General features: G+C 40.0%; 1 protein-coding gene across 2 annotated transcripts in view; it reads right to left on the reverse strand.

Annotated features, from left to right (window-relative positions):
• Positions 1–1,510: 1,510 nt before the first annotated feature.
• APBA1 (amyloid beta precursor protein binding family A member 1) overlaps positions 1,511–26,996 on the reverse strand; it is a 106,213-nt gene continuing 80,727 nt past the window's right edge. The window contains exons 5-13 of one of the 2 annotated variants that reach the window (XM_070742641.1): positions 22,030–22,175; positions 16,997–17,029; positions 14,862–14,948; positions 11,881–12,066; positions 8,517–8,696; positions 7,163–7,375; positions 5,644–5,763; positions 4,161–4,301; positions 1,511–2,465 (exon numbers count right to left, since the gene is read on the reverse strand). In XM_070742641.1, coding sequence (XP_070598742.1) covers positions 2,394–2,465; positions 4,161–4,301; positions 5,644–5,763; positions 7,163–7,375; positions 8,517–8,696; positions 11,881–12,066; positions 14,862–14,948; positions 16,997–17,029; positions 22,030–22,175 — 1,178 coding nt within the window. In that variant the 3' untranslated portion in view covers positions 1,511–2,393. The remainder of the gene's footprint in view (positions 2,466–4,160; positions 4,302–5,643; positions 5,764–7,162; positions 7,376–8,516; positions 8,697–11,880; positions 12,067–14,861; positions 14,949–16,996; positions 17,030–22,029; positions 22,176–26,996) is intronic. The other variant, XM_070742642.1, reaches the window with a different exon arrangement.

Here is a 26,996-nt window from a genome sequence, read left to right on the forward strand (position 1 = left end):
TATCACATTGAATACATTTAACTCTGGCTTTATGTAGTGTTTGCCATTTTTCTCCTAATCCATATAACTTTGAGTTTCTCTGGCTACATTTCTCTATTTCAAAAGTGAAAAACTCACCCTACCCTACACGTAGAAAAAAGCAAAACAAGGATGAATAAAATTCCAATTTTAAACCAACGGAATATATAGTATGTATGTATAGTGTGTATGTGCATATATGTACATATATACAAATGCAGAAATATGCATTTTCTTTTCACAGATAAATAAATACAATAGGTGAATTTAGTTAAATGTCCAAAGTCCAAGAGCTGAATGTAATATATTTTATTTTGCTTTGCTTTGAAAAAATTACAGCTTTATATATATACATATATCTTGTACTTTTATATGCAGCACTTAGTGATCTCACATCTAGTTTGTTGACCTGAGCTATAGCCATTTCATTTCAATAAAGCAACAGCATTAAGTAGCTCACTGACCCCAAATTTGCATCTCGGTCTGATGCAGAGTTGGTCACCGAGCTTAGCGAGTTGAAATGTACTACAATAGAGAGGACTGGATGGCAGACTTGGACTGGTGGAAATGAAGTTTTATTTATTATTGTATATCGTTGCAGTAATACTCTATAGGCAATATGATGGGATGGTGTACAATTATTTTTGAAGAAAGGGAATTAACACTCCAGTCTTGTTGCTATGCCTCTGCCAATGTGTGTGTGATTGGGGCATAGAAAACTTTTATAACACAATGCCCTATAGGCCACAGTTTTCTCTTAAACCACTCACTGTTCTATTGTACTACCAAACTCTCAGCTTCCCAGTGTTTTTACATTTCTGGAAACAGATGGAATCTACATGCATTTACATCTAACACCCATGCAGGGCACTGAATCCCAAAGACCCGATCATCACGTATCTTTGCAACATGTGTGCAGAGTGCACATCCATGCAACATGCATACACCCAGCTCCTTCCCTTGGCACACATGTGTTGCTCTGGATGTAAAACTGGGCGGCCACCTTTCCCCCTTTATTACTCTATTTTCTATTGTCTTTCTTATATCCCACACAAATACCAAACACTTTTCAGAAAGATAAAACATGTCTGTCATATCAAAGCAAACATTTGTAGATTAAAGACCAAGGTATGTATTGTGAATTAACATTTATCTGCGCTATTCAAAAATACTGTGCTAAATTTATCATTGTGTAAGCTGCCACAGGACCTAAACTTTTGTGTTCTCACTCTATAGTTTACTACAAACATTAAAGTCTACTGGCCTTGATTTTAACTATCATAACCAAACTTTTTGCAATATTCTTTCATTTCACAAGTGTCTACAATAATCAACTGAACACAATCTTTTTAGCATCACATGGGGTAGGAATAACTTTTCATCTATTTTATATATATGTGAATATATATATATGTATATATATAACAAAATAAATTAAGTTTTTTTCTTACATAATTATGGTCCAGAATTAAAGAAAAGTCATAAAAATAAATAAATTCAAGATTTTTATACCAAGATATGTTAAAATTAAAACCGGCTCAGAACAAACAAAAGTAGTACTATATGCAGGCTTGTTAAAATTCCTGTAACAAGCATACACTTAAAATGTTACAACTTATTAACGCATGTATGCCCACAATGAAAAAAAAAATACTCATACCCCCATACTGGTTTATTGGATATTTAGATTGTATCATTTATCTTGGAAAGAAAGCAGGAATTAGAAAAGCCACTTTTAAAAAATTGTGTTATATTCAAGGAATAAATGACCTTTCAGAAATATGAGGAGTTTTTGAACTCAAGGGGGAAAATCCTAAAATCGTATCTCCCATAGACAATATACCTTTAAGTCAGCAAAAGCTAAACACTTATCTTTTAGTAATAGATTTCCATTATATAGACTTTTAATTACATAAGGAAATCAGTGTTTCCTTCAAGCCATATTTAATTATTTGTTTAGGGTAAAATTATAATGTTGCTTTCCTACTTTTGGCATAGCAACTTTGTAAGAGAAATTAATCAACATCCTGTCTATTTTTGTAAATGGAGAACTTTACCCTGCAGTCTGTCTTATTCAGTGAAAAGAGCTTCCTACTTTATTTTTTATTTAAGATACTTCTGTTTTCTATCTTAAGAGCCACAAAACATAACTGACATTGCTTGAAGAAGTGCATGCATGTGTATATTAGAGATTCTTAGTTACATAAAACTAGTTGTAAAAAGGCGCAACCAAAAATGCCATCTGATACCCAACGGAATGATCAAAGGTAAGAAAAGAGCAAGAGATATGCTGCTGCAGACATCAAAATGCAGCCCAAGAAAACACCACCACTAATGAGAAGGAACATCTCCCATGCACGCTGGAAGAGTCGGCTTTAGATGTAAACCGGTTGTTCCTGTGCAGTCAAGAGTCTGTACATGGCAGCTGGCATCGTCTTCATATGAATCTGGAAGAAGGAAAGGACCGTTCAGTTGGTAGTCCGTCCAGAATAATCAAAGGGATTGGGGCATTTGCATTGGGTAAAAAGTAGAATAGCTTTAGTACTCTCCATTCAAAAGACATTAGACTGCAGAGATGGATATGATGACAAGAAGGCTGAATGACCAAGAAGAATCTGAATTTTATATTATTTGGAATAAAGTTTATAAGTGGATAGATAAAAAGAAAAATTAAATGTTATGAGAAACGTATGAATATATTAAAATGGCTTTATAATTTTTCTCTTCTATTAACTTAAACAAATTCTTCTTTTCATCTAGATCAATATGATGACTTAATGAATTAAGAATATATTCTTTTTCTGTATTAAAAATTAACTTCTAAGAAGAGAGGGGCAATTGTAATCCCTACTATGTGTTTAAATGTTTGTATGTTTGTGTTTTTTTATGAAAATTAATAAAGTTTTATTAAAAAAAATCAAAAGACATTTGACAGAGAATGATATATCCGTTCAATACAGTAAAGGGCTACTAAATTTTTTATTACCACACTGTGGGCGTGGCTTATGCAGGACGCCCTGCATTTTCTTTCAACATCTTTCAGTGCAAATTGGGTGCTCTGGGGTGGAGCTCCATTTTTGCTATCCCACTGCGTTCCCCCCTGCCTGGGCAGCAGCCCACCCCTGGTTCAATAGCAATATATAATATGCAATCTCATCTGTTAGCAGTGGCAATTGCACTAGTGCAGTTCACTTTAAATTTGGGTGTAGTCCAGATAGACCAAAGACTTTATGGTGTAGTGAAGGGTATATTAGACTGAACAGGTTCAAATTCCTATTCAGAATTTTTACTTGATCACCTTATCACTCAGCTGGAATGATGACATGTAGTGGGTAAGTCCATCCGTGGATAATAAGTATTACAGTACTGTATATACACTGCTCAAAGAAATAAAGGGAACACTTGAACAACACAATATAACTCCAAGTAAATCAAGCAACACTGATTGACAATCAATTTCACATGCTGTTGTGCACATTCAATTTTGTACAGAACAAAGTATTCAGTGAGAATATTTCATTCATTCAGATCTAGGATGTGTTATTTGAGTGTTCCCTTTATTTTTTTGAGCAGTATACTAGTCAATAAGACCATCTATGGATAAACTGAACCTAATTTTCTGGTTGCAGTTTGGTACCTAAAATTCTAGGTTTTGAGTATATACATACTTATAAGCACTTTGGAGTCATAATAGTTATAAGCCTTGGTGGCACAGTGGTTAGAGTGCAGTACTGCAAGCTGCTACTGCTGACTGTTGGCTGTAGTTCACCAGTTCAAATCTCACCAGGCTCAAGGTTGACTCAGCCTCCCATCCTTCCGAGGTGGGTAAAATGAGGACCCAGATTGTTGGGGGCAATAAGCTGAGTCTGTAAACCGCTTAGAGAGGGCTGTAAAGCACTGTGAAGCGGTATATAAGTCTACGTGCTACTGCTATTAAAAGATCTAAACAGCTTGGAAGAAAGGGGTATAATCCTGAACCCATCAAATAGGCAATATAAAGAATACAACAGGCTCAGGACACTACTATCTGTATTAAAGAGAGTTGTTGATACAAAGAATGTCCTACCAGCATTTTAATTTGTGGCAGCAGTAATGCAGCCAAGTCAAGCTTTCCTGGAGCACTGATGGATCTCAGTTCTTACCTCACCAACAGCATTTGAGAGAACATGAACAATCTTTTCATGAGGTGTGGCTACGACACTTTGTCCATTTATTTCAATAATTCGGTGGCCCACTCGGACTCCTCCTCGTTCTGCAATCCCTCCTCTCATAAGACTACAGATCTGGAAAGATACAAGAAACTAACGACATTGAAAAGGTACAATAGCTGATGCTTCAATAAGGCTGAATAATACATTTGCGTGATTGCCAATTTGATGCAGTGATTAAAATGGTGGCCTAGAAATCAGAAGACTGAGAGTTCTAATCTTGCCTTGGGCATGAAAGGTGGCTGGGTGTTTTTGGGCCTGTCTCTCTCTCAGCCCACCCCACCAGATTGCTGGTATGGGGAAGCAGGAATATTATGTATGCTCATTCCTTGAATGGATAAAATAATAATAATAATAATAATAATAATAATAATAATAATAATAATAATAATAATAATAGAATTCACCAAAGACAAATTCCTTGTGTGTGCAATCACACTTGGCCAACAAAGAATATAATAATAATAATAATAATAATAATAATAATAATAATAATAATAGAATTCACCAAAGACAAATTCCTTGTGTGTGCAATCACACTTGGCCAATAAAGAATATAATAATAATAATAATAATAATAATAATAATAATAATAATACGATCCAAAGTGCAGACTCTGTAAAGAAACAGATGAAACAATCGATCACATACTCAGCTGCTGCAAAAAAATCGCACAGACTGACTACAAGCATAGACATGATGCTGTGGCACAGATGATCCACTGGAACTTGTGCCGGAACTACCATTTCCCAGTGGCAAAGAACTGGTGGGATCATAAGCCCAAAAAAGTGGTCGAAAATGAGCAAGCAAAACTACTGTGGGACGTCCAACTTCAGACTGACTGAATTCTGAAGCATAACACAGCAGACATCCTGATTGTGGAGAAAAAGAAAGTATGGATCATCGACATCGCAATCCCAGGAGACAGCAGAATTGAGGAGAAGCAGCTAGAGAAATTAGTGAAATACGAAGATCTAAAAATCGAGCTGCAACAACTCTGGCATAAGCCAGTGAAAGTGATCCCAGTGGTACTTGGCACGCTGGGCGCAGTGCCAAAGGATCTCAGCGGACATTTGAAAACCATTGGAATTGAGAAAATCTCCATCTGTCAATTGCAAAAGGCCGCTTTACTGGGATCGGCACACATAATTCGCCACTACATCACTCAGTCCTAAGCGCTTGGGAAGCGCCTGACTGGTGATGAAATACAAAATCCAATATAGTGTTCTTGTTTGCTGTGTTGTATTGATGACATAATAATAATAATAATAATAATAATAATAATAATAATAATAATGTGATGATGATGTATCAGGCTCAGTATTCTCATTACATGGGAATGTTTTAACTGGAAGCATATAAAAATATTTGCAATAAATAGGATTATGAATTAGGAATGATACTGAATATTACTTACTATGCCATTCTGAACACTGAATCCTAGTTGGTATCTGAGGTCTGGTCTTCTAATGAGTACAGTAGTTACTGGAGGACATCTTACTATGTTCAGTTTCACTCGGGCTTGTGTTTTTAAACCCTGGAATACAATATAGCAAGATCTTCACATTACTCTTTTGAAATCTGCAGTGGACCTTAACATGGCAAGTATACTTTTAAAAAGTACTTGGGTAGCATTACATTTAATTTATTCTTAACCTAAAAATAAGGCATACAAAAATTAATAATTATAAGATCTGCATCAGTTAAACCAAAGAGTGGATAATTAATCTTCCCAAGAGGCCACATGAGACACTGGGGCTGTTGTGGAAGATTACTGCCATTGAGTACCTATGAATTAATGCCCTTATATTGAGTTGGACAGTCGAAACCAGTGGGACCAATACTATTCAATAGTTTTACTGATGACCTGAATCGATGGGTGGATATCACATTTTCAGATGACATAAAATTTGAGGGTCAAATTATTATTATTATTTTCTCTAGAGTTTAAATATCTTTTTTGTAGTGTGGCGACCAAAACAGTACTTAGGTGTGAGCTGAACAAGGCTTTATAGAGTGGTATTAGGACCTCTCTGGTCCTTGATTGTATCCCTTTATTTATACAGTTCAGGATTTTTGGCTGCTGCTGTACACTGTTGGCTCATATTGTTGGCTATCACTGTTGGCTGTCTACCAAGAATCCGAGATCCCTCTCGCAGTTACTGCTATTGAGTGTTTTCGTCCAGTATATTTTTTATTCTTCTTACCTAGGTGTAGGATTTTACTTTTCTCCATGTTGAATTTCATTTTATTGGTTTGGGCCCAGTGTTTGAGTCTGTCGAGGCCCCTATATGATATATATGTCATCATTTTGATTTTATCGTGAATTGAATTGAATTTATTAGATTTGTATGCCGCCCCTCTCCGAAGATCTTATAGTAGCAGTCACTTATGAGGGTTTTTTCTTTGTAGGTTATTGATTTAACTTATAAAGGGAATACTTGGTAATACAGTGATCCCTCGTTTTTTGCGGGAGATACGTTCCAAGACCACCCGTGAAAAACGAATTTCCGTAAAGTAGAGGAAAGATTTTTTTTTTATGTATTTAACGAGTATTTGGACTTTTAAAACCCACCCTTTGCATTAAACAGTCATTCTATAATGTTTCTAAGCTGGAACTACATGTGATATCCTACCAGTTTCTTTAATAGAGTACAGTAGTACTGTAGAACAATTTTATGAATTTTTAATGGATTTAAATTTTTTAATGGATTTAATGGATTTGAAAACCCGTGAAATAGAGAATCCGCAAAAGATGAACTGTAAAGTAGCAAGGGATTACTGTATTTCTATCAATAACTTTCATTATCCCCAATTCTTACATGCTGAGTTATCATATTCTAGTATTGGGTTGCTCAACAGAGAAACCCCTTGTTGGTTAAGTAAAGTCAGGACCCTGCTTTAAATAAACAAACAAACAAAATCATTTTCTGTACCTTTATAATACTCTGGCATGTAGAGAGTGGTAGGCCAACTAAGCTAGTCCCATTGATCGACATGATCTGGTCTCCAATATTCAGCTTTCCAGATTTTTCTGCTGGTCCCCCATGCATCATATTGGCAATGATAACTGTAGGCAAGATGGAACCCCACCCAGATTCTACAATCACGACGCCTAGAATTTCACCTTTCTGCTTCTCAATGAAAACCTGGACGGAACAAAAATCAGAAACAAGTCTTTTATGAAATGTAGCAATCCTGCAAAGTAGCCCCAATTGGTAACACTTTTGCCATATCCATACAACTACAATATGAACATTTTTTTAAAAAGTTACTTTAATAAAAAGTATATAAAGCTTTGAGTGGAAATAAAGAAGCAAATATATTAGGATTTTAATTGAATATAAATATTTCCAAATTACAGTGGTACCTCTACCTAAGAACGCCTCTACTTAAGAACTTTTCTAGATAAGAACCAGGTGTTCAAGATTTTTTTGCCTCTTCTTAAGAACCATTTTCTACTTAAGAACCCGAGCCTGGAAAAATTTCCCAGGAAATTTGAGAGCGGCACGAAGGCCCAGCCACTTTCCTGCCATTCCCCCTGGGTTTCTCTCTCTGGCACAGTGTATGGGAGGCAGCCTTGCGCCGGGTGTATGGGAGGCGCGTGCTCCTCCTCGCTGCCTCAGAGTTCCTCTTTTTTTAAAGCCTTAAAGTTTTGGATTTTTTTTTATTCCCCTCACCTCCCCTTCTTCCTTCAGCACCAACTGTCCTCCTCCTCTTCTTCCTCCTCCTCCCACCCAAATTCCAACCTTTTATTTCTTTCCTAATGGATTTGCACACATTATTTGCTTTTATATTGATTCCTATGGGGAAAATTGCTTCTTCTTACAAACTTTTCTACTTAAGAACCTGGTGACGGAACAAATTAAGTTCTTAAGTAGAGGTACCACTGTATACATACACTGGCTATTTTTCTACGTGTAGTGTTTAATTGTATGGAGATTTAATTGTATAGAGACATTTAAATAACTTTTCTTATAAATATTTTATATCAACAGGAGAGAAATTGCTGATAAAATAACTAGCTTTTCCCCCCTACCATCACATCACAGTGATGCCCAATGTATCAAACATTGGAAAGTTGTGTTTTCAACAGAGTGCAAAGCATGTTAATCCAACCTGTGAACGTTTTTAAAGATGGAAAAAGAAGAGAAGGGAACAGAGAAAAGAACTATATATCAAGTATGGTATTGAAGGAAGACACTCATTAACAGAACTTTTATAATTAGCTGCAAAAATTAGATGAGAGGATCCTTAGCTGAAAAGCATTGCAAATAAAGAGGTGCCTACATCTTTGCAGTTTTCAGATTTTGAGAAGTGGATCAGATCGTCATTGTACATATCTTGGGTGTTGAGGAGGTCACTGTATTCCTTCTGACTCAGGTCTTCAGGATTTATTCCATTTGCCCTTAAGAACTCCTGGTATGCCACACTGAACGCCTGGCCAATGGACTGTGCAATTAATTGTGCCTATAGCAGTTGCAAAAAGAAAAAAACATAATAAAATAGTTAAGAAAATGTAGTAGTGCTCCTTGTCCACCCCAAGTCATGTCAGATTCTGAGGATATTGAGCCAGGCCCCTCTGGATACCCTGGGCCAGGGGGATTGACAGATGAAGCAGAGAGTGAGAATGAGAGTGACTTGAGTGAGCCTGAGGAACTACTAGAGGGGGCTGATGTGACAATGGAAGAGTGGTCCCAGTCAGAGGATGAGGAAGACATGAGAGTGGAAAGTCAATGGATTGACTGTCGCTATATAAGATTATTGAGAAGGCGAGAGGAGTTACATAGTAAAAGGTATTAGCTTACAGCCTTAGCTTTTTTTGAGGTGTGATGTCACTTCCAGGCAGTATAAAGGCAAAGGATTGTGGGAAATGGGATGTGGAGATTCAACACTGTTCAATGGAAGAGATGTGAAACTGGGGGTGTGCTTTATTGAATGAAGCTTTAAAACCATGATTTCTGCCTCAATAACACTCATTCTCAGATGGATGCTTGTTTATTTATTTTTATTTATTTATTAGATTTGTATGCCGCCCTTCTCCGTAGACTTGGGGCGGCTCACAACACAATAAAACAGTTCATGACAAATCTAATAATTTACAATTTAAAATATTTTTAAAAACCCATTATTAAGCAGACATACATACAAACATGCCATACATAAATTATATAGGCCCGGGGGAAATATCTCAGTTCCCCCATGCCTGACGCCAAAGGTGGGTTTTGAGGAGTTTCCGAAAGGCAAGGAGGGTAGGGGCAGTTCTAATCTCTGGGGGGAGCTGGTTCCAGAGAGTCGGGGCCACCACAGAGAAGGCTCTTCCCCTGGGGCCCGCCAACCAACATTGTTTAGTTGACGGGACCCGGAGAAGGCCCACTCTGTAAGACCTAATCGGTCGCTGGGATTCGTGTGGCAGAAGGCAGTCCCGGAGATATTCTGGTCCGATGCCATGAAGGGCTTTATAGGTCATAACCAACACTTTGAATTGTGACCGGAAATTGATCGGCAACCAATGCAGACTGCGGAGTGTTGGTGTAACATGGGCATACCTGGGGAAGCCCATGACTGCTCTCGCAGCTGCATTCTGCACGATCTGAAGTTTCCGAACACTTTTCAAAGGTAGCCCCATGTAGAGAGCATTACAGTAGTCGAACCTCGAGGTGATGAGGGCATGAGTGACTGAGCAATGAGTCCCGGTCCAAATAGGGCCGCAACTGGTGCACCAGGCGAACCTGGGCAAACGCCCCCCTCACCACTTTGTTATCTATTGGAATGCTAATTAGGCCGAGCTTGGCATTTTTCCTTGTTGACATTTAGCTCCCAAAAAGAAAATCCTCCCTTTTTCGAGTCTTTTAAAACCTGCTTTCATTATGTGTGGCTATATCAATAAAGAGTTTGATTTATTCATAAAATAAAGGATTTTTGAGTCGGAGGGTTTCGCTCCAAGGGCTGTGCACAGAACAGGAGCAGAGTTTTAAAAGAGGTTTTCAATCCCACCATAAACTGGGTGGTGAAATATGTGGCAACTGCAATATATGAGTGCAGCGATGAGTAACACTCAGGGCTTACAAAGAGCCTGAGGGAGGTAGATAAACCCTAAAAAGTCATTTGGTCCTCAATTTGAAACGCTTCTTCAAATTATTGGCCTCAACAATTCCAACAGCACTACTACTGCTATTATGGAATAGCAGGCATGAGGGAGTGATTGTATTGTTCAGAATGTCTACTAAGCTCAGGCAATAAATGCTCATTTGCACCCTCCGAGATTTTTCCTTTAGTATGATGAAGCTTTACAGAAGGAGGTTCACCCTTAAGACAGATAACAAAACTGTATTTACAAAGTAGTTTTCCCTTTCTATGTAAGTTCTTGGTTTAGTCTATTCATGGCCAGACCATAGTATTATTTGTTTGTTTGTTTGTTTATTTGTTTGTTTGTATGCCGCCCCTCTCCGTAGACTCGGGGCGGCTAACAACAATAATAAGACAATATAAACAAATCTAATATTTAAGTTTAAGTTAAATTAAAAAACCCTAATTTAAGAAACCAATCATACATACAGACATACCAAGCATAAATTTTATAAGCCTAGGGGGAAGGGAATATCTCAATTTCCCCATGCCTGACAACACAGGTGGGTTTTAAGGAGCTTACAAAAGGCAAGGAAGGTGGGGGCAACTCTGATCTCTGGGGGGAATTGGTTCCAGAGGGTCGGGGCCGCCACAGAGAAGGCTCTTCCCCTGGGTCCCGCCAGACCTCATTGTTTAGTCGATGGGACCTGGAGAAGGCCAACACTGTGGGACCTAACTGGTCGCTGGGATTCGTGCGGCAGAAGGCGGTCCTGGAGATATTCTGGTCCGATGCCATGAAGGGCTTTATAGGTCATAACCAACACTTTGAATTAGTAATCTTGCAGCCATCATTCATGGTTTAGTGGATTAAAGAAAAAACATGATCGTGTAGGTTCTGCATAATTTTCCTCTGGCATTGTTCAAAATCATTATTCTTCTTTCAGTAAGTCTCAAGGTAGCACCCAGAATTAAGAAAACATATTCCCGATTTTCTTGTTATTTTTGTACATGTTTCTCATCACCAAATATTGTCTAGTGTAGGATTAACCTGAGTTGATTGTAAAGTCCTGTTGTCATAATGGTTGTCAGGGCCAGCTCAGATGCAGAAGATGGGGGGATTATCAGCCTGGGGGGATTCAGCTGAAAGAGTCGCATAACAACTAAGAGAGGCAGCTATCATTGGCCACACAAGTCAAAGAGGGGGGGCTAAGCTACCCTCCACTGCAGGCGTCCACAAAGGCGGTCAGCAAGACTGGTGGCCAGAAAGAACCCTGCCCTGTCAAAGAAACTAACTCAGATGTCACCATGCATATATAAGGGGTCAACTATCTCATTTACCATCGTGTTCCCCAGCTCCTTAGCAGCCTTTTGCCCATTAGAGTTCTATTTGAAAACTATTTTAGAAAAGAGATCTTTGCAATTTCCATGGTCCAGGACACAGTCTGGGAGAAACAACTAGCAGACTAGACAACTGACAACCTTTCTCTTACTGACATGCCCTACTACTACCAATGGCAACAAAGAGCCCGATGGAAGAGGAAGATTCTATATTAATTTCAAACATAGGAATGACGAAGTTCCTTACATCTTCAGATTCAAAAACATGGCAGATCATTTTGTACTGCCTCTTCCCATCCTGAGAAGGATGAGATGCCTCCACATTGTCTTGGGAATTTGATCTTGGCATCCGCCTTCGAGCCATCAATACAACTATATTTCCAATATCCGCAATGTAGGAAATGGTCCTCAAAGGATGATCCATCATTGTGTCCTTAAAAAAAAGAAAAAAGAAGAAACAAAAGGAGTCTTGCATTAATGTTCTTTATCACTAACCATTTAAGAAGATTGGCATTCCATTTAAATGTGTTTTACAAATAACAGGAAATCTTCATCACCCACACAATCAAGGAAGAGTACGAGTTGCCACCAGGGGGCGGTTCCTCCCGATTTGGACCAGATCACCCAAACCATTAGCAACCCACTGGTGATATAATGATGGTGGTATGGATTTCTACTATGGCTTGACTTCCTGGCTCCAATCCTTCCCCGCAGGGAGGCGGAAGCGATTAGGCTGTTCCGCCCCAGACGCCTGATGGACCCAGAGGGCTTTCAGAAGGCGCTTGGGGTCATTCCAGATGCACTCGTCCACAGTTCGGCAGAGTCTCTTGCTGAGGCCTGGAACCTGCTACTCAATGCCAGGTCGGTGGTAAATAAAGCTCTCCTCATTCGGGATTTAATCCTGGATGAGGAGGCCAACCTGGCTTGTATAACTGAAACCTGGCTGGGCCCGGAGGGAGGAATTGCCCCCCCCTCCTCGCCTTTCAGAAGCTCCTTAAAACCCACCTCTGCCATCAGGCAACGGGAACTGAGATACTCTTTCCCCCTAGGCCTTTACAATTTATGCATGGTATGTTTGCTTGTATGTATGATTAGTTTTACAATAAGGGTTTTTTAGTTGTTTTAGTATTGGATTTACATGCTGCTTTTTATTGTTATTGTTAGCCGCCCCGAGTCTACGGAGAGGGGCGGCATACAAATCCAATAAATAAATAAATAAATGGATCCAGTTTGGTCAGTGTTGGTCCATCTTTTTTTTCTTTTTTTCTTTTTTTTGAATCTTCAGCAAATTTTCTTGTCTTTGGATGGCTTCTCCTCTTCTTCTACTTGAAAACGAGCCCTCTTGCCTGCCCCCAGGTTAATCCTGACCTTTATTTCCTCATCCGAAGCACAGACAATCAGATCCTCAGTTGTATTCTGGGCTGTACTATGCTACTGAGCATGCACAGAAGTGAAATTGCAGGAGGGGACATGTTGAACGTTGCGATGAAAAACCAGTGGCAAAGGTAAGTGGAACCCACTAGATCACAAGAGTCTCTTGTAAAGTACTTATCAGGACCATGACCTGAACAGGTAATCCTTGACTTATAACCAATTGTCTGATGATTATTTGCAGTCACAGTGGCCTCAGAAGGGATGCTCTATGGCCCATAAAGCACTTCCAGCTATCATAAAAGTTGTGTTGCCCCCTTCAGGTGACTATATTTAGGTGCTTGGCCTAAAATGTTGACATTTATGAACAGTTGCCAAGTGTCTGGGAATCACAAGATCACTATTTGCAATCCTCTCTGCTGGCTTTCCCGGAAAGTGAATGGGCAAAAAAGGGACATTGGATTTGGGGTCTGATTCCCCCTGCTTGTTAAGGTTTTTCCCTTTCGCTCTGTGCAGGGAGGAGCAATCCTTCTCCATGCTAGAGGAACAGAGCTGGAATTTGGCAAAAACTCTAGAAAATGCTATTGTTCTGGAAGGCATTTCCCTCTCTTGCTAGTAAATGCCAATGTTCTGAGCTTTTCAGAATGATGGCATTTGCTAGTGTTTTCACTAGGTTAAAAGTCCATTCCTCCTGCACCCCATGGGATCTTTCCTCCAGAGTGGGGAAAAACCCTCCGCTCCCCATCTGATGAAAATGTTAGCAAATCTCATCATTTTCTTGACTGTTCTTCCTAAGCAATGAGCCGGGGTGGCACAGCAGGTAGAGTGCTATACTGCAGGCCACTGAAGCTGACTGTAGATCTGAAGGTTAGCGGTTCAAATCTTATCACCGGCTCAAGGTTGACTCAGCCTTCCATCCTTCTGAGGTGGGTAAAATGAGGAGCCGGATTGTGGGGGCAATAGCCTGGCTGTTAAGAAGTGCTATTGCTAACATGTTGTAAGCCGCCCTGAGTCTAAGGAGATGGGTGGCATAAAAATTGAATGAATGAATGAATGAATGAATAAATAAATAAATAAATAAATAATGGGGCAGGGGAGAAGATTCAGGCTTCCTGACCTACAATTTATACTGTACTGTATTGTACATCCGATATGTAACACAAAGACAATCTGACCTACCAATTTAATGACTCACACGTTTGCTTAACAACTGACAAAAGAGAGCAAAGGTTGCAATAATTATAATTATAAAGGATTGCAATGTGGTCACATGACATCTTGCGTTAATAACCCCTTCACATAATGACTGAGATTCTGGGCCCAATTACAATCATAAGTGAAGTACTACCTGTTATCTTATTTTGAAGAGGGACAACTTAGTCACTGTACATGAATTATGACTGATACTAATATGTAAGTTTGAATATTTTAAAATCTAGGACTGTGGTTTTTTTCCCTTGAGACTGCTGCTTGCTGGCCTTCTTGATCACTTCAACAAGCAAAAATTATGTTTAAAATAAGAAATGAGATTTTTTTAACATAAACAAATTTGGAAAGCAGTTTGTTTGTTTGTTTTATTCGACTTCTATGCCACCTGAAGAACTCAGGGAGGCTTACAACAATATGAAAAATGCAAATACAATAAAAAGAAGTCAAATATAAATATTTAAAACGATAAATTAATTTAAGTTAGTTATTTCATCCTCTTCCAAAAATTATTTCATCCTCTTCCAAAAATTCTAAACTATGGGTTTGTTTTTTTTATAGTAAGGCAAGAAGTAAATGGAAATAAAGAAGAAATGGCCCCATGATGTATTTCCAATCCTTGTCAAATAGTTTATGCAGAGGTTGCTGTACCTGAGTGTCTGCATTTAGCACTTTTATTCTCTGTGTTGAAATGAAAAGATCCACTTCCGTCATGGGTTGAGATTCACCTTCAGGAACCTGCAGTTGAAGGCATTTTTAGTTAGGAAATGTGTACTTTAGAAGCCACACTTTTCAAAATACTGGGTTAGATATAAATAAAATAAATCTTGCAAAGCATATACAGTGATCCCTTGATTATCGCGAGGGTTCCGTTCCAAGACCCCTCGCGATAATCGATTTTTCGCGATGTAGGGTTGCGGAAGTAAAAACACCATCTGCGCATGCGCACCCTTTTTCCATGGCCACGCATGCGCAGATGGTGGAGTTTGCGTGGGCGGCGGGGCAACCCCGATCTTCGTCTGCTCGCTGCTGCTGCGGCCGCCCAGCAGCTGATCTGCTCGGCAGCGCAGCAGGAGCGAGCAGACGAAGATCGGTGTTTCCCCGCCGCCCACGCCCGGCTCCTCCCTGATGCCCCCGCTCGCCCGCCGCCCGCCAGCAAGAGGGGGAGAGATAGAGAAAGAGAGAGAAGGAAAGAGATGAGAGAGGGAGGAAGAGAGTGTGAGAGAGGAAGAAGCAAGATAGAGAAAGAGAGAGAGAAAGAAAGATGAGAAAGGAAGGAAGAGAGTGACGTCATCGGGTGGGAAAAATCGCGATATAGCGTTTCGCGAAGATCGAGATCGCGAAGATCGAGGGATCACTGTACTATTTGACTGTGAAGTTAATGATATGCAGAAATAGTATGAAATATGAGTGATGGTCAAAATGGATAATTTCCTCCCAACTCTGGTCGATGGGATACTTTTTCCTGACATGAAAACACATTCTCCTCTGTCTTCTTCTGGGCATAGGGACTCGCCCTGGGTTCTTTTAAATCAGTTCAACAGCCAATCTTTCATTAATTATGGCTAATGAGCTCAAGGCACAGTTAGGTAGCAATGAAGAAGTGCCATTATGTTATTTTGACTACCCAAAAAGAAGAGGGAAGAAAAATGAGCCAATGCCCTACATATTCCCAGCATTCATTCCCCTCTTTCGCCAAAGTAAAAGCACGGTCATAAAACCAGGTTTTCATGTGTATTCATATTCATGACATTTTGTTTTAGGTTGGAGCATGACCAGCTTATGAACGGTTAGTCATAAGGACTGCAAAAATAGTAAAATAATCCCACTTCCAACTCCCACTACAATAAAATTGTTAGGAGTAATGAAAAAATTAATATAGAACGAAGAAGTTCTAACGTAAAACTTGCTTACAGCCATACAAACAAAAATATTATTATGCTAAAATGAGCTATTCATAACGTATGTACAATGCATGCCAAATATCTCATTATTTTTTCTAATCCCAGCCGCAGCAATTACTGTTGTTTAAAAAAAAATCACATGCCAATCACCAAATAACATTGATATTATTTTTTAAACTGAAGGAGCAATAAATAAGTTCATTAAAACTTCAACTGGCATCACACATATTTGTTGAAAAAAATAATTGCAAATGTTGAAATTGTTGACCCTATACAATGCTCTAGAATATCATGTTATTGTATTTTGCTGCTGACTGAACTGTGTTTGATGCTTTCTATAATGTGTTTTTATATACTGCACATAATTATAAAATTTAAATTTTAAACAAAAAAAGAACGCTGTTTGGTTGCATCCAGCAATTTTGTTACATCCATTAATTAAGTGAAATGAAATTTAAATATGAAGTAAAATATAACTTGTGTTGTTTTTTTTAAAAGAAAGATTTAATTTATAAAATTAGACCAACATTCATCAGCTCTTTATTTGGGATGTGTTTTTAGCAATAGCATGCTTTCATTTCATTAATAGTTACCTTATGGTCATGAAATGGCTAACAACAAGCAAAAAGATGAGCAAATTGGGCCATGTTATCTGACATGGGTCAATTTACATTTAAATTGACACATGTCAATTTACATGTGTCTATGTATGAATATGAACTATGGTATTTGCAGTATAATACATCAATTCAAACATTTAATTAATGAAGAACATTTGCTGGATACAATTTATTTTTTAATGTGAGTTAGAGAGATGCAGAAAAAGTAAAATGAAATAACAAAACCTAGACAACACATCAAACTGACGAAATTGTACTGCACCTTCTTTCTGCTTTTGGCTAATTTCTGGGCCATCTGCTTAGCATGAAAGAAAAAAAGAAAGAAAGAAAGAAAAAGAAAGAAAGAAAGAAAGAAAGAAAGAAAGGAGAATAGTTAGCTAACATCTTGTAGAGATTTTGTCAACCAGGGATCTACAGCAGTAGACCTGTTGATGTCACCTAATTAAACCCGGTTTGGACCGGTTTGCTCAAACCGGTAGCAAACTGCTGGTGACATCACAGATCCGATTCGACTGGTGCCACTGTGGACACCGCCATCTTTGGGGGGAATTTTTCTTTTTTGGGGGGAATATTTTTTTGGGAATATTTTTTCATCTGTACAATCTCAGAAGCTGTGTTTCCAGCACTGCACATGCACCGCCATCTTGTTTTCAGTTTTTTTGGCAGGGGATTTTTGGCACGTGCCCATGCAGCATGTGAGGAAGCAAACCGGCAGTGAGGCAGTGAGATAAGTAAATTAAACGGTATATACAGTATATTAGTATAGCCTTTCCAACCTACAGTCTGCCAGATATATAACATTACAACTTTTATACATTTCAGACAGCATGGCTCTTGGTGTTGACTAGGAACTATGATATTTGCAGTACAATACATCAATATAATTGTTTTTCGACATTTTAATACAGTTTGTTTTTCCCCCCTGGTTTATTCCATTTTTTCACGAATTCCCTGATAATTCCCTAATATTTCCCTAACTGCTGATTTCCTTGATAATTCCCTGATTTCCCTGTGGACATCCAGTGAGGAAGACGCGCAAAAAATAGATGAAAATTTATGATACACTGCCATCCCCATCTGCTCCCATTGTACATAGGAGTTTGTACTCCCTTCTCCCTTCATAAACAAGAAAATGCTCATTAACTGGGAACAGATCACATGAAAATATATTTGTTAATTGCATTGCTTTCTTAATTCCAAGAGAATGAGAATATTAGATTAGATTATCTCTTTTATAATTTAATAGACTGATAATGTTGCAAACATTAAGAAACAACTCATTTTGCATCTTAGCTCTAGTTTGAAACCAATGTATTATTCAGAATGTCTCATCTGTTGTATGGTGGTTGAAGAAGAATTTACAGCAAAGCAATATGAACAAAGCTGATTTTGATTTCAAATGAACCTCAAATATTTACCAGTATTTCATATTTTTTTCATAGAGAGCATATAATCCTAACAGAAGCATGATGCAAACAATAAAAATTAGACAAAATAAAGGCATGATTTATTTCTGTGTAACAATTTGAGGTACTTTTATGAAATTTTAGTTTTGTACCACTTTTGACAATGTGAAACAATTCAATTTATAAATTCTGCTTTTAGCCTGTAACATATTTCAGTATTTGTTATATTGTCCAAACATCAGCAAAAGTTAAGCATCTTTAACCATCAATTTGTTTTAAGCTTAACATAATCAAAGAGATTTAAGGAAATCTTGCTGGACTGAGCAGTATTTATAATATTTCTAACAGTTTTTTTTTAAAAGACAGGTTAATCTCCAAAAGTACTTTTCTACTTTTAAGATTAAAAAAATGTTAAACTCGCTAGAGTTAAACCACTATTTGTTTGATTGCTAACGAGCTTTGAATATGTCATCAGCAAAGCATAACTCAATATAAGATAAAATGGAATGGAATTTTGCATGTTCTTATTAATTCATTTTGCATTTTATAGTTACTAATGAATGACTTGAAGAGCTCAAATTTCATGTCAAGATTAAATCACCTTCATAAAAACCAAACAGTATATATTTATACAATGTTTAATTCTGCAGTTAAGGGAAAAGGTACTCTGCTGATTTGCTACAGTACGCTCGTTTTATATTTTAATTACCATATTAAGATGCTCAGTGCATTGATCTAAATAGTCACCTAGACCCAGATATATTGTGTAAAAAGTCCTATTGAACGTACATTAATCCAATTTTATGAAACACTGTCTGAATTTTATCTCTTCTTTCCCTTGTAATTACTGATTCCTTGTGTACTCTGATTCACATATGTAAATTCTGCATTTGTATAATAATTTAGGTTGGAATTTTCTGAAATTTGAGATTTGACAGGTCCCATTTTACTCCTTCAAGTTATATGGGAAATATGTTGCTCTATAACAGATGCCTCTGTCACATCAGTGTTGTCTTGGCTTATTGTAATCCTATTGTTTTTGATAACTTGTCAATCATTTTTGGCAATTTTGATTTTCGAGGCCCAGCTGCTGTTAGCAAGCTGATAACTTTAGAAACAATACAGTGATCCCCCGGTTATTGCGTCCCCGACCAATGCGAACAGGGTAATTCGCGATTTTTCAACCCGGAAGTAAACTCCACCATCTGCGCATGCGTGCCCTTCCACGCATGCGTAGATGGTGGAGTTTCCCCGCCGGGCAGAGGCTTCCCTGGGTCTTCCCCCTCTTTCTCTATGTTGCTTCTTCCTCTCTCACACTCTCTTCCTCCCTCTCTCATCTCTTTCTTTCCTTCTCTCTCTTTCTCTATCTCTCCCCCTCTTGCTCTCGAGCGGCCGCCTAGCAGCTGATCTGCTCGGCAGCGCAGCAGCAGCGAGGAGCCGAAGATCTTCGGCTCCTCGCTGGTGCTGCGCTGCCGAGCAGATCAGCTGCTAGGCGGACGAAGGAACCTTCCCTGGGTCTTCCCCGCCCGGATCTTCGGCTCCTCGCTGCAGCCGCGCGCCCCTCGCCTTCGCCTCACCTGGCGGGCGAAGGAGGGCGCAGCTCCGGCCGCTCGCCTCGGAGCCGGTCTGCCTCACTGCCTCCAGTCCACGGCAATTCCCCTCAGCACGCTGCTGGATCCAGCGGGGGAGGGGGGGAAGCGAAGGCGCGGCGATGGGCAAGGGCTGCCAGTGAGCCTTCTCCGTCCCTTTCCTGCTGCACCGGTCTGGGGCCAAGTGGGCGGGGGGCGGCCGGGACCTCACCTGTCTCCGCCGCCCGCATCGCCCCTCCGGCAGGCCGGCCTCCCCCGCCCGCCTCTGCTGCAGCCGCCACCGCCTCCCCGACTGGCACAAAAGGGCCCCGCCCGCCCCGCCCCGAAGCTTACCTTGCGGCGGGATTCCCTCCCCCCGCAGCCAAAACTAAAAGCCTGTCTCTTTTTTTTCTTGCGGCGAGCCCAAGCCGTTTCTCTCTCGACCGCAGCCGAGCTTCCCTCGGCCCCCTTTGGCCCCGTCGCCTCCTCCCCGCCTGCCTTTCCTCGCCAAGCGCACGAAAAAAAAGAGAGAAGGCTTCTACCAGAAGCGGGTGATGGCGGAGGAGCTCCGAAAGCTGGCTAGCGGCTTTCCCCCCGCAAGAGATCCTTCATGCCCCTGCCCGCCGTTCCCGGCTTCTGGTAGAAGCCTTCTCTCTTTTTTTTCGTGCGCTTGGCGAGGAAAGGCAGGCGGGGAGGAGGCAACGGGGCCAAAGGGAGCCGAGGGAAGCTCGGCTGCGGTCGAGAGGGGAACGGCTTGGGCTCGCCGCAAGAAAAAAAAGAGACAGGCTTTGAGTTTTGGCTGCGGGGGGAGGGAGTTAGGAAAGTCCTACTTCTCTCCCCGCAGCCAAAGGCGTGCCCCTCTCCCCGGCATCTTTTTGCCTGGGAGGGAAAGTGAAATGCCGCTCGTAGCAGCTGCTAGAGCCGCCGGCATTTCACTTTGCCTCCCAGGCAAAAAGATGCCGGCATTCTGGGATGATGGGGCCGGACTTCCCAGGCGGAAGGCGTGCCCCTCTCCCCGGCATCTTTTTGCCTGGGAGGGAAAGTGAAATGTCGGCGGCTCTAGCAGCTGCTACGAGCGGCATTTCACTTTCCCTCCCAGGCAAAAAGATGCGGGGAGAGGGGCACGCCTTCCGCCTGGGAAGTCCGACCCCATCAACCCAGAATGCCGGCATCTTTTTGCCTGGGAGGGAAAGTGAAATGCCGCTCGTAGCAGCTGCTAGAGCCGCTGGCATTTCACTTTGCCTCCCAGGCAAAAAGATGCCGGCATTCTGGGATGATGGGGCCGGACTTCCCAGGCGGAAGGCGTGCCCCTCTCCCCGGCATCTTTTTGCCTGGGAGGGAAAGTGAAATGTCGGCGGCTCTAGCAGCTGCTACGAACGGCATTTCACTTTCCCTCCCAGGCAAAAAGATGCGGGGAGAGGGGCACGCCTTCCGCCTGGGAAGTCCGACCCCATCAACCCAGAATGCCGGCATCTTTTTGCCTGGGAGGGAAAGTGAAATGCCGCTCGTAGCAGCTGCTAGAGCCGCCGGCATTTCACTTTGCCTCCCAGGCAAAAAGATGCCGGCATTCTGGGATGATGGGGCCGGACTTCCCAGGCGGAAGGCGTGCCCCTCTCCCCGGCATCTTTTTGCCTGGGAGGGAAAGTGAAATGTCGGCGGCTCTAGCAGCTGCTACGAGCGGCATTTCACTTTCCCTCCCAGGCAAAAAGATGCGGGGAGAGGGGCACGCCTTCCGCCTGGGAAGTCCGACCCCATCAACCCAGAATGCCGGCATCTTTTTGCCTGGGAGGGAAGGTGAAATGCCGCTCGTAGCGTGGGCGGGCGCGCGCGCGGGGACCCCAGCTTCGCTTCCCAGCTGGGAAGCGGCCCCAGCAATGGTGTGGGCGGGCAGGCGCGCGCGCGGGGAAACCCCAGGCGCGAGCAACGGGGTGGGCGGGCGAAGGGCGGTGGAAGTAAAAACACCATCTGCGCATGTGCAGATGGTGTTTTTACTTCCGCAGCGCTACTTCGCGAAAACCCGCTCGTTGCGGGGGGTCCTGGAACGGAACCCTCGCAACGAGCGGGGGATCACTGTATTCCCCTTTCAGATTAGCATTCTGGATAAAGGGAAGATAATTTTATTTGAATGCATTAGTTGCCTACTGGACTGAATTATAACAAAATATTAATCTACAAATTATGAAAGCAAACTATGCATAAAAATAAAAAAAAACATGTCATTTTAATGACGGAACCAGTTCCAGACTATGGTTTAGTAAAGAGATAAAGTATGGATTATTCACAGTTGCAACTCAGACATCAAGAGAGTGACTGGTTTTCACCTTAATTCGGCTCACCGCTTCCTGAGCCTGCATCATTCTCACATTCTTGGATGGAGTTTTGTCCGAAAGGAGTTGAGTAGAGCCAAGATAATTGGCAGCAAATATGATTCCATCGATTAAATCTTCAGGATCACAAGGCCCTGGAACTACAGTATGTAAAAATTGAATTATTGGGCAAAATTATATATTAACAGGGAAATAATAGAATTATTATAATAGTAAATAATAGAAACATAGAAACATAGAAGACTGACGGCAGAAAAAGACCCCATGGTCCATCTAGTCTGCCCTTATACTATTTCCTGTATTTTATCTTAGGATGGATATATGTTTATCCCAGGCATGTTTAAATTCAGTTACTGTGGATTTACCAACCACGTCTGCTGGAAGTTTGTTCCAAGCATCTACTACTCTTTCAGTAAAATAATACTTTCTCATGTTGCCTTTGATCTTTCCCCCAACTAACTTCAGATTGTGTCCCCTTGTTCTTGTGTTCACTTTCCTGTTAAAAACACTTCCCTCCTGAACCCTATTTAACCCTTTAACATATTTAAATGTTTCGATCATGTCCCCCCTTTTCCTTCTGTCTTCCAGACTATACAGATTGAGTTCATTAAGTCTTTCCTGATACGTTTTATGCTTCAGACCTTCCACCATTCTTGTAGCCCGTCTTTGGACCCGTTCAATTTTGTCAATATCTTTTTGTAGGTGAGGTCTCCAGAACTATTATCAGTACTAGCACATGTAGGCTACAAATAGAATACTGGTATGACTGAGATTCATCATTCCCCAAAAGATTTGATACAATCAGAAATGAACAGAAGGACTATCTTCTCTATCACGGAGAAAACACTAGATAATCTAATTTATTTTGACATTTGTTTCTTCTGTTGTGAGAGAAGTGCCCCTTAAGCAAAACAACCTGAATGGATTTTTTTCTCTCTCTTCCCATCTTAGAAAGGCACAGAGCACATTCATGCCTCTGCTCTAGCAATGCACATTATTCTTTAGCCTTGATTATCCATCACTAGCTTGAAAGGAAGGCAATAGCAACTGACATAACCAAAGTTGTGGGCAAAAAGGAAATTAAATACATGGCCATATATTAGCTTCATGACATGGCCAATATTCATCTTAAACAATAGCAATGACCCATGGAGCTAGATAGGCAGCTAGAAGTAGACCCCAAAGGACCAGAGATGAGATCTGTTGATTAAAAACGTTTGCTATAAATTGAGATTATTGTTTTAAGTTCAGACAATGTAGTTTGTGAGATTCTTGCTGTTTTAACTCACTGCCATGAGATTGTGAGAGGACATATGAATAAATAAATAAATAAATAAATAATGTGTCTTGGCGAAGTGGCTCTGACATAAACATCTATCTTAATTATGTATCTGACATAGTAATAAAAATGCATCTTTTGAAATGTGTGCTGTAACTTGAAAAGGGCAGAGGAGAAGATGAAAACTCTAGTTTTTCTTGTTCTGGTTAGAAATGTTTATGTAACAGGATTAGTTGGACTGTTATGGAGGTATTATGAAGACCTCTGAAAAACCCCTTGGTTTTGGTTATGACCTATAAAGCCCTTCATGGCACCGGACCAGAATATCTCCAGGACCGCCTTCTGCCGCACGAATCCCAGTGACCGGTTAGGTCCCACAGAGTTGGCCTTCTCCAGGTCCCATCAATTAAACAGTGTCGTCTGGCAGGACCCAGGGGAAGAGCCTTCTCTGTGGTGGCTCCGATCCTCTGGAACCAGCTCCCACCAGAGATTAGGATTGCCCCCACGCTCCTTGCCTTTTTTAAACTCCTTAAAACCCACCTCTGCCATCAGGCATGGGGGAATTGAAACATCTCCCCCTTGCCCATGTAGTTTTGGTGTATGATTGCTTGTGTGCTTGTTTTTTATATATATTGGGGTTGCTTTTATGGACTTTTTAACTTAAAACTGTAAATTAGATTGCTAAATATTAGATTTGTTACTATGTACTGTTTTTGCCATTGTTGTGAGCCGCTCCGAGTCTGCGGAGAGGGGCAGCATATAAATCCAATAAATCTAATCTAATCTAATCTAATCTAATCTATATCCTTTCTCCAGACTGCCCAGAGTTTTTCAAACTTTCTTGGGCACAAAAAGGGCAAGATTTTGGATTTTCAACATTCTAACACTTCATTGTTAAATCACCTGGTGATTGCCTGGAAAAATGAGAAGTGATTTGCCATTGTTTCCTACCTAGGGCTGAGACACAGTGATTGTCCCAAGGCTACCCAGCTGACTTTGTGACAAGGCAAGAACTATTATTCACCTTGCCTGGTTTCAAGCTCAGTGTCTGAATCACTACATCCAACTGGCTTTCCCAGTGATTAACGTCTGCTTCTATACCATGAAATTTACACATGTACTTAGATGTAACCCTAGGAAAAAAGCTTACCTTGACTGTTGCATGGAACTCATACGTTTATAAAGCACTACTTTCTAAAACATGTTTCAGTCTCAATGACATAAAATGATGGTAGTGTTCTAAAATATTTTAATCATTTATTTTACCAATAAGTTAATTAAGAGGCTTGCTAATATAAGAAAATATAATGCATTTCTCATATTCATAGTAAAAAGTAACCTTCTGATTGATATAATATATAGCTTGAATTGAGAAGTAATTTTACATTTCTATTTCCTTGGTGGAAGGAAAATTCAGAGATGAAAAGGTAATATTCTCAAATACAACCGGATTGCAAAGATCATCTACATATGCATAAAAGAATTACCATGAAGTATTGGATTTCTGTATTGTCTCCTCATTTTCTCAGGCCATCAGGGCGCAGTGATTAGAATGCAGTATTTTGAGCAAAGTTACTGCTCACTGTCAGGAATTCAATAGTGACCGGCTCAAGGTTGATTCAACCCTTCATCCTTCCGAGGTCAATAAAATGAGGACTGAGATGATTCAGGGCAATATGCTAGCTCTATAAATCACTCAGAGATTGTTGTAAATCATGAAGCAGTATACTAGTATATACTGTAAGTCTAACTGCTCTTGCTGTTTTGTTGAAAAAGTTATTTGCTTCTTCAGCAGTAGAATTTGTGACAATTCATATAACTTTTCCAATTCAATTATGGCACTTTTTGTAACCTTATAAAAAAAGACAAGTGCTAATAAAGTTTAGGATAGAAAAATGTCATACAAAGATAGACTTAAAATTAAAATCTATAAGCATCTTCATATTTTCAATTAGCTGTTGCTAGCATCATTAAGAAATGTAAATTGTCATTCTAATTATATTAAGGTTTTTAGATGATTAAAGCAAATTTACTCTAGCAAATTAAAATGCCCAGCATATAGTAATTAGATCATGGAAATGAATCTCTTTGGTTCAAACAAAAATCACATGGATCAAAATTAAATATGAAAATGTAATATAAAATTAATATTCAATCAAAATTGCATCTGTTGAAATCAAACTATAAAAAACCATTTGAAGCTTGTACCTGTGTAATTAAAATGTAGCTGCCAATAACTGAAGAAACTGTTATGCAAGTATTTGTAGAAGCATATCTTAATATGCTAGATGTAATTCATTCTCCAAGAATTGTAAATAGCCTAAGTTATTGTTGACCTGTAAGGCTGTGATTGCAATACAACTTAATTAGATTTTATTTACTGAACTAGAATATTCTGAAGAATGTTTAGAACAAGAACTGGTAGATTGTGATAGCAAATGTTTCAAAGCAGGCCTGTAAGAGGCATCCTTGCTTATCCTTGCACTGTTATTGTCCCATAGATACAATTATCTCTGGGTTTGTGGTGTGAGAAAATAGGGAAAGCAGAGTCATCTGCTAAATCCAGACTTTTGCACAAAATTTGTGTTGCAATGTCACAATACATATTTTGTTACTTAATCCCCCATAGACATGCATAGAAGGAGGGCTATTAGGGCCTAAGGAGCAAAATAAAACATAATCAATCCACCCAATAAGGTATATTAATGCATAAAAGAAAAATAAGCAATTTACTTCCAAAGGAAAAATAAACAATAAAAAATGAAGCCACTAGCTATTTCAGTTGCTATTTATTTCATTTTCAGGTCTGGGTTTAATTTTTTTTAAAACATCCATACCTAATATGTTTGAACATAATTTAGTGTACAGCCAGAGGCATGCAAAGCTATTATTCCTTATTATTGCTTTCAATGTTAACACCAGCATGCACAAAAATAACCTCGCTTTAAGGTGTGCTTAGATTCAGTTTGCTTCTGATCTACCATAGAGGTAAATTAGCCATGCAGAATTAGTGCTACATATATGTGGCCTAACAGCTGACTGAAAAGCAGAAATATCATATAACCATTTTTTTAAAAGTAGCATTTTCAGATATGACTTGAATTACAGATAAACATGATTTGAATCTAAAATCTATATGCCTTTTATATTGAAATGATTGTATAAGTTAACATAAAATGGCTAGGTACCAAACTTTTCCTGTAGTTGACAGAAACACTGGCTAGTATATCAATTTAAAGGCAACGCAAGGATTTCTCCCTAGCCATTTACTATTAACATACACCACAGACCCTTGATTGTACAGATAAAATAATAATAATAATAATTTATTAGATTTGTGTTGTGGTTAGCTCTGGCCCAGCTCCTGCCCTAAGGAATGTGCAGGTGGATGTGGGGAAAACATCCACATGCCGCAGGGCTGTTTTGTTCCTGATGGAATCTGCCGACAAAGCCTCATCTGACCAAGGAAGCGTGAGTGACAGGGAAGAGGGGAGTTTGGCAGACAGCCCTGGAGGAGATCATCTGTATCATCCTTGGATTCTGAACAAGAATTAATGACACATCCACGCATGCGTAGAGTGATGCATAGGAGACAACAACTGAAGGATTGTTACAAGAGAAAATGAGGCCACCTGTGGCTGGGTGGGGCTGCTGTAATTAGTGCTACAGATAAAAGTGCAAC

This window comes from Erythrolamprus reginae, chromosome 2 (genome assembly GCF_031021105.1).
Source record: "Erythrolamprus reginae isolate rEryReg1 chromosome 2, rEryReg1.hap1, whole genome shotgun sequence".
In the NCBI taxonomy this organism is placed as follows: domain Eukaryota; kingdom Metazoa; phylum Chordata; class Lepidosauria; order Squamata; family Dipsadidae; genus Erythrolamprus; species Erythrolamprus reginae.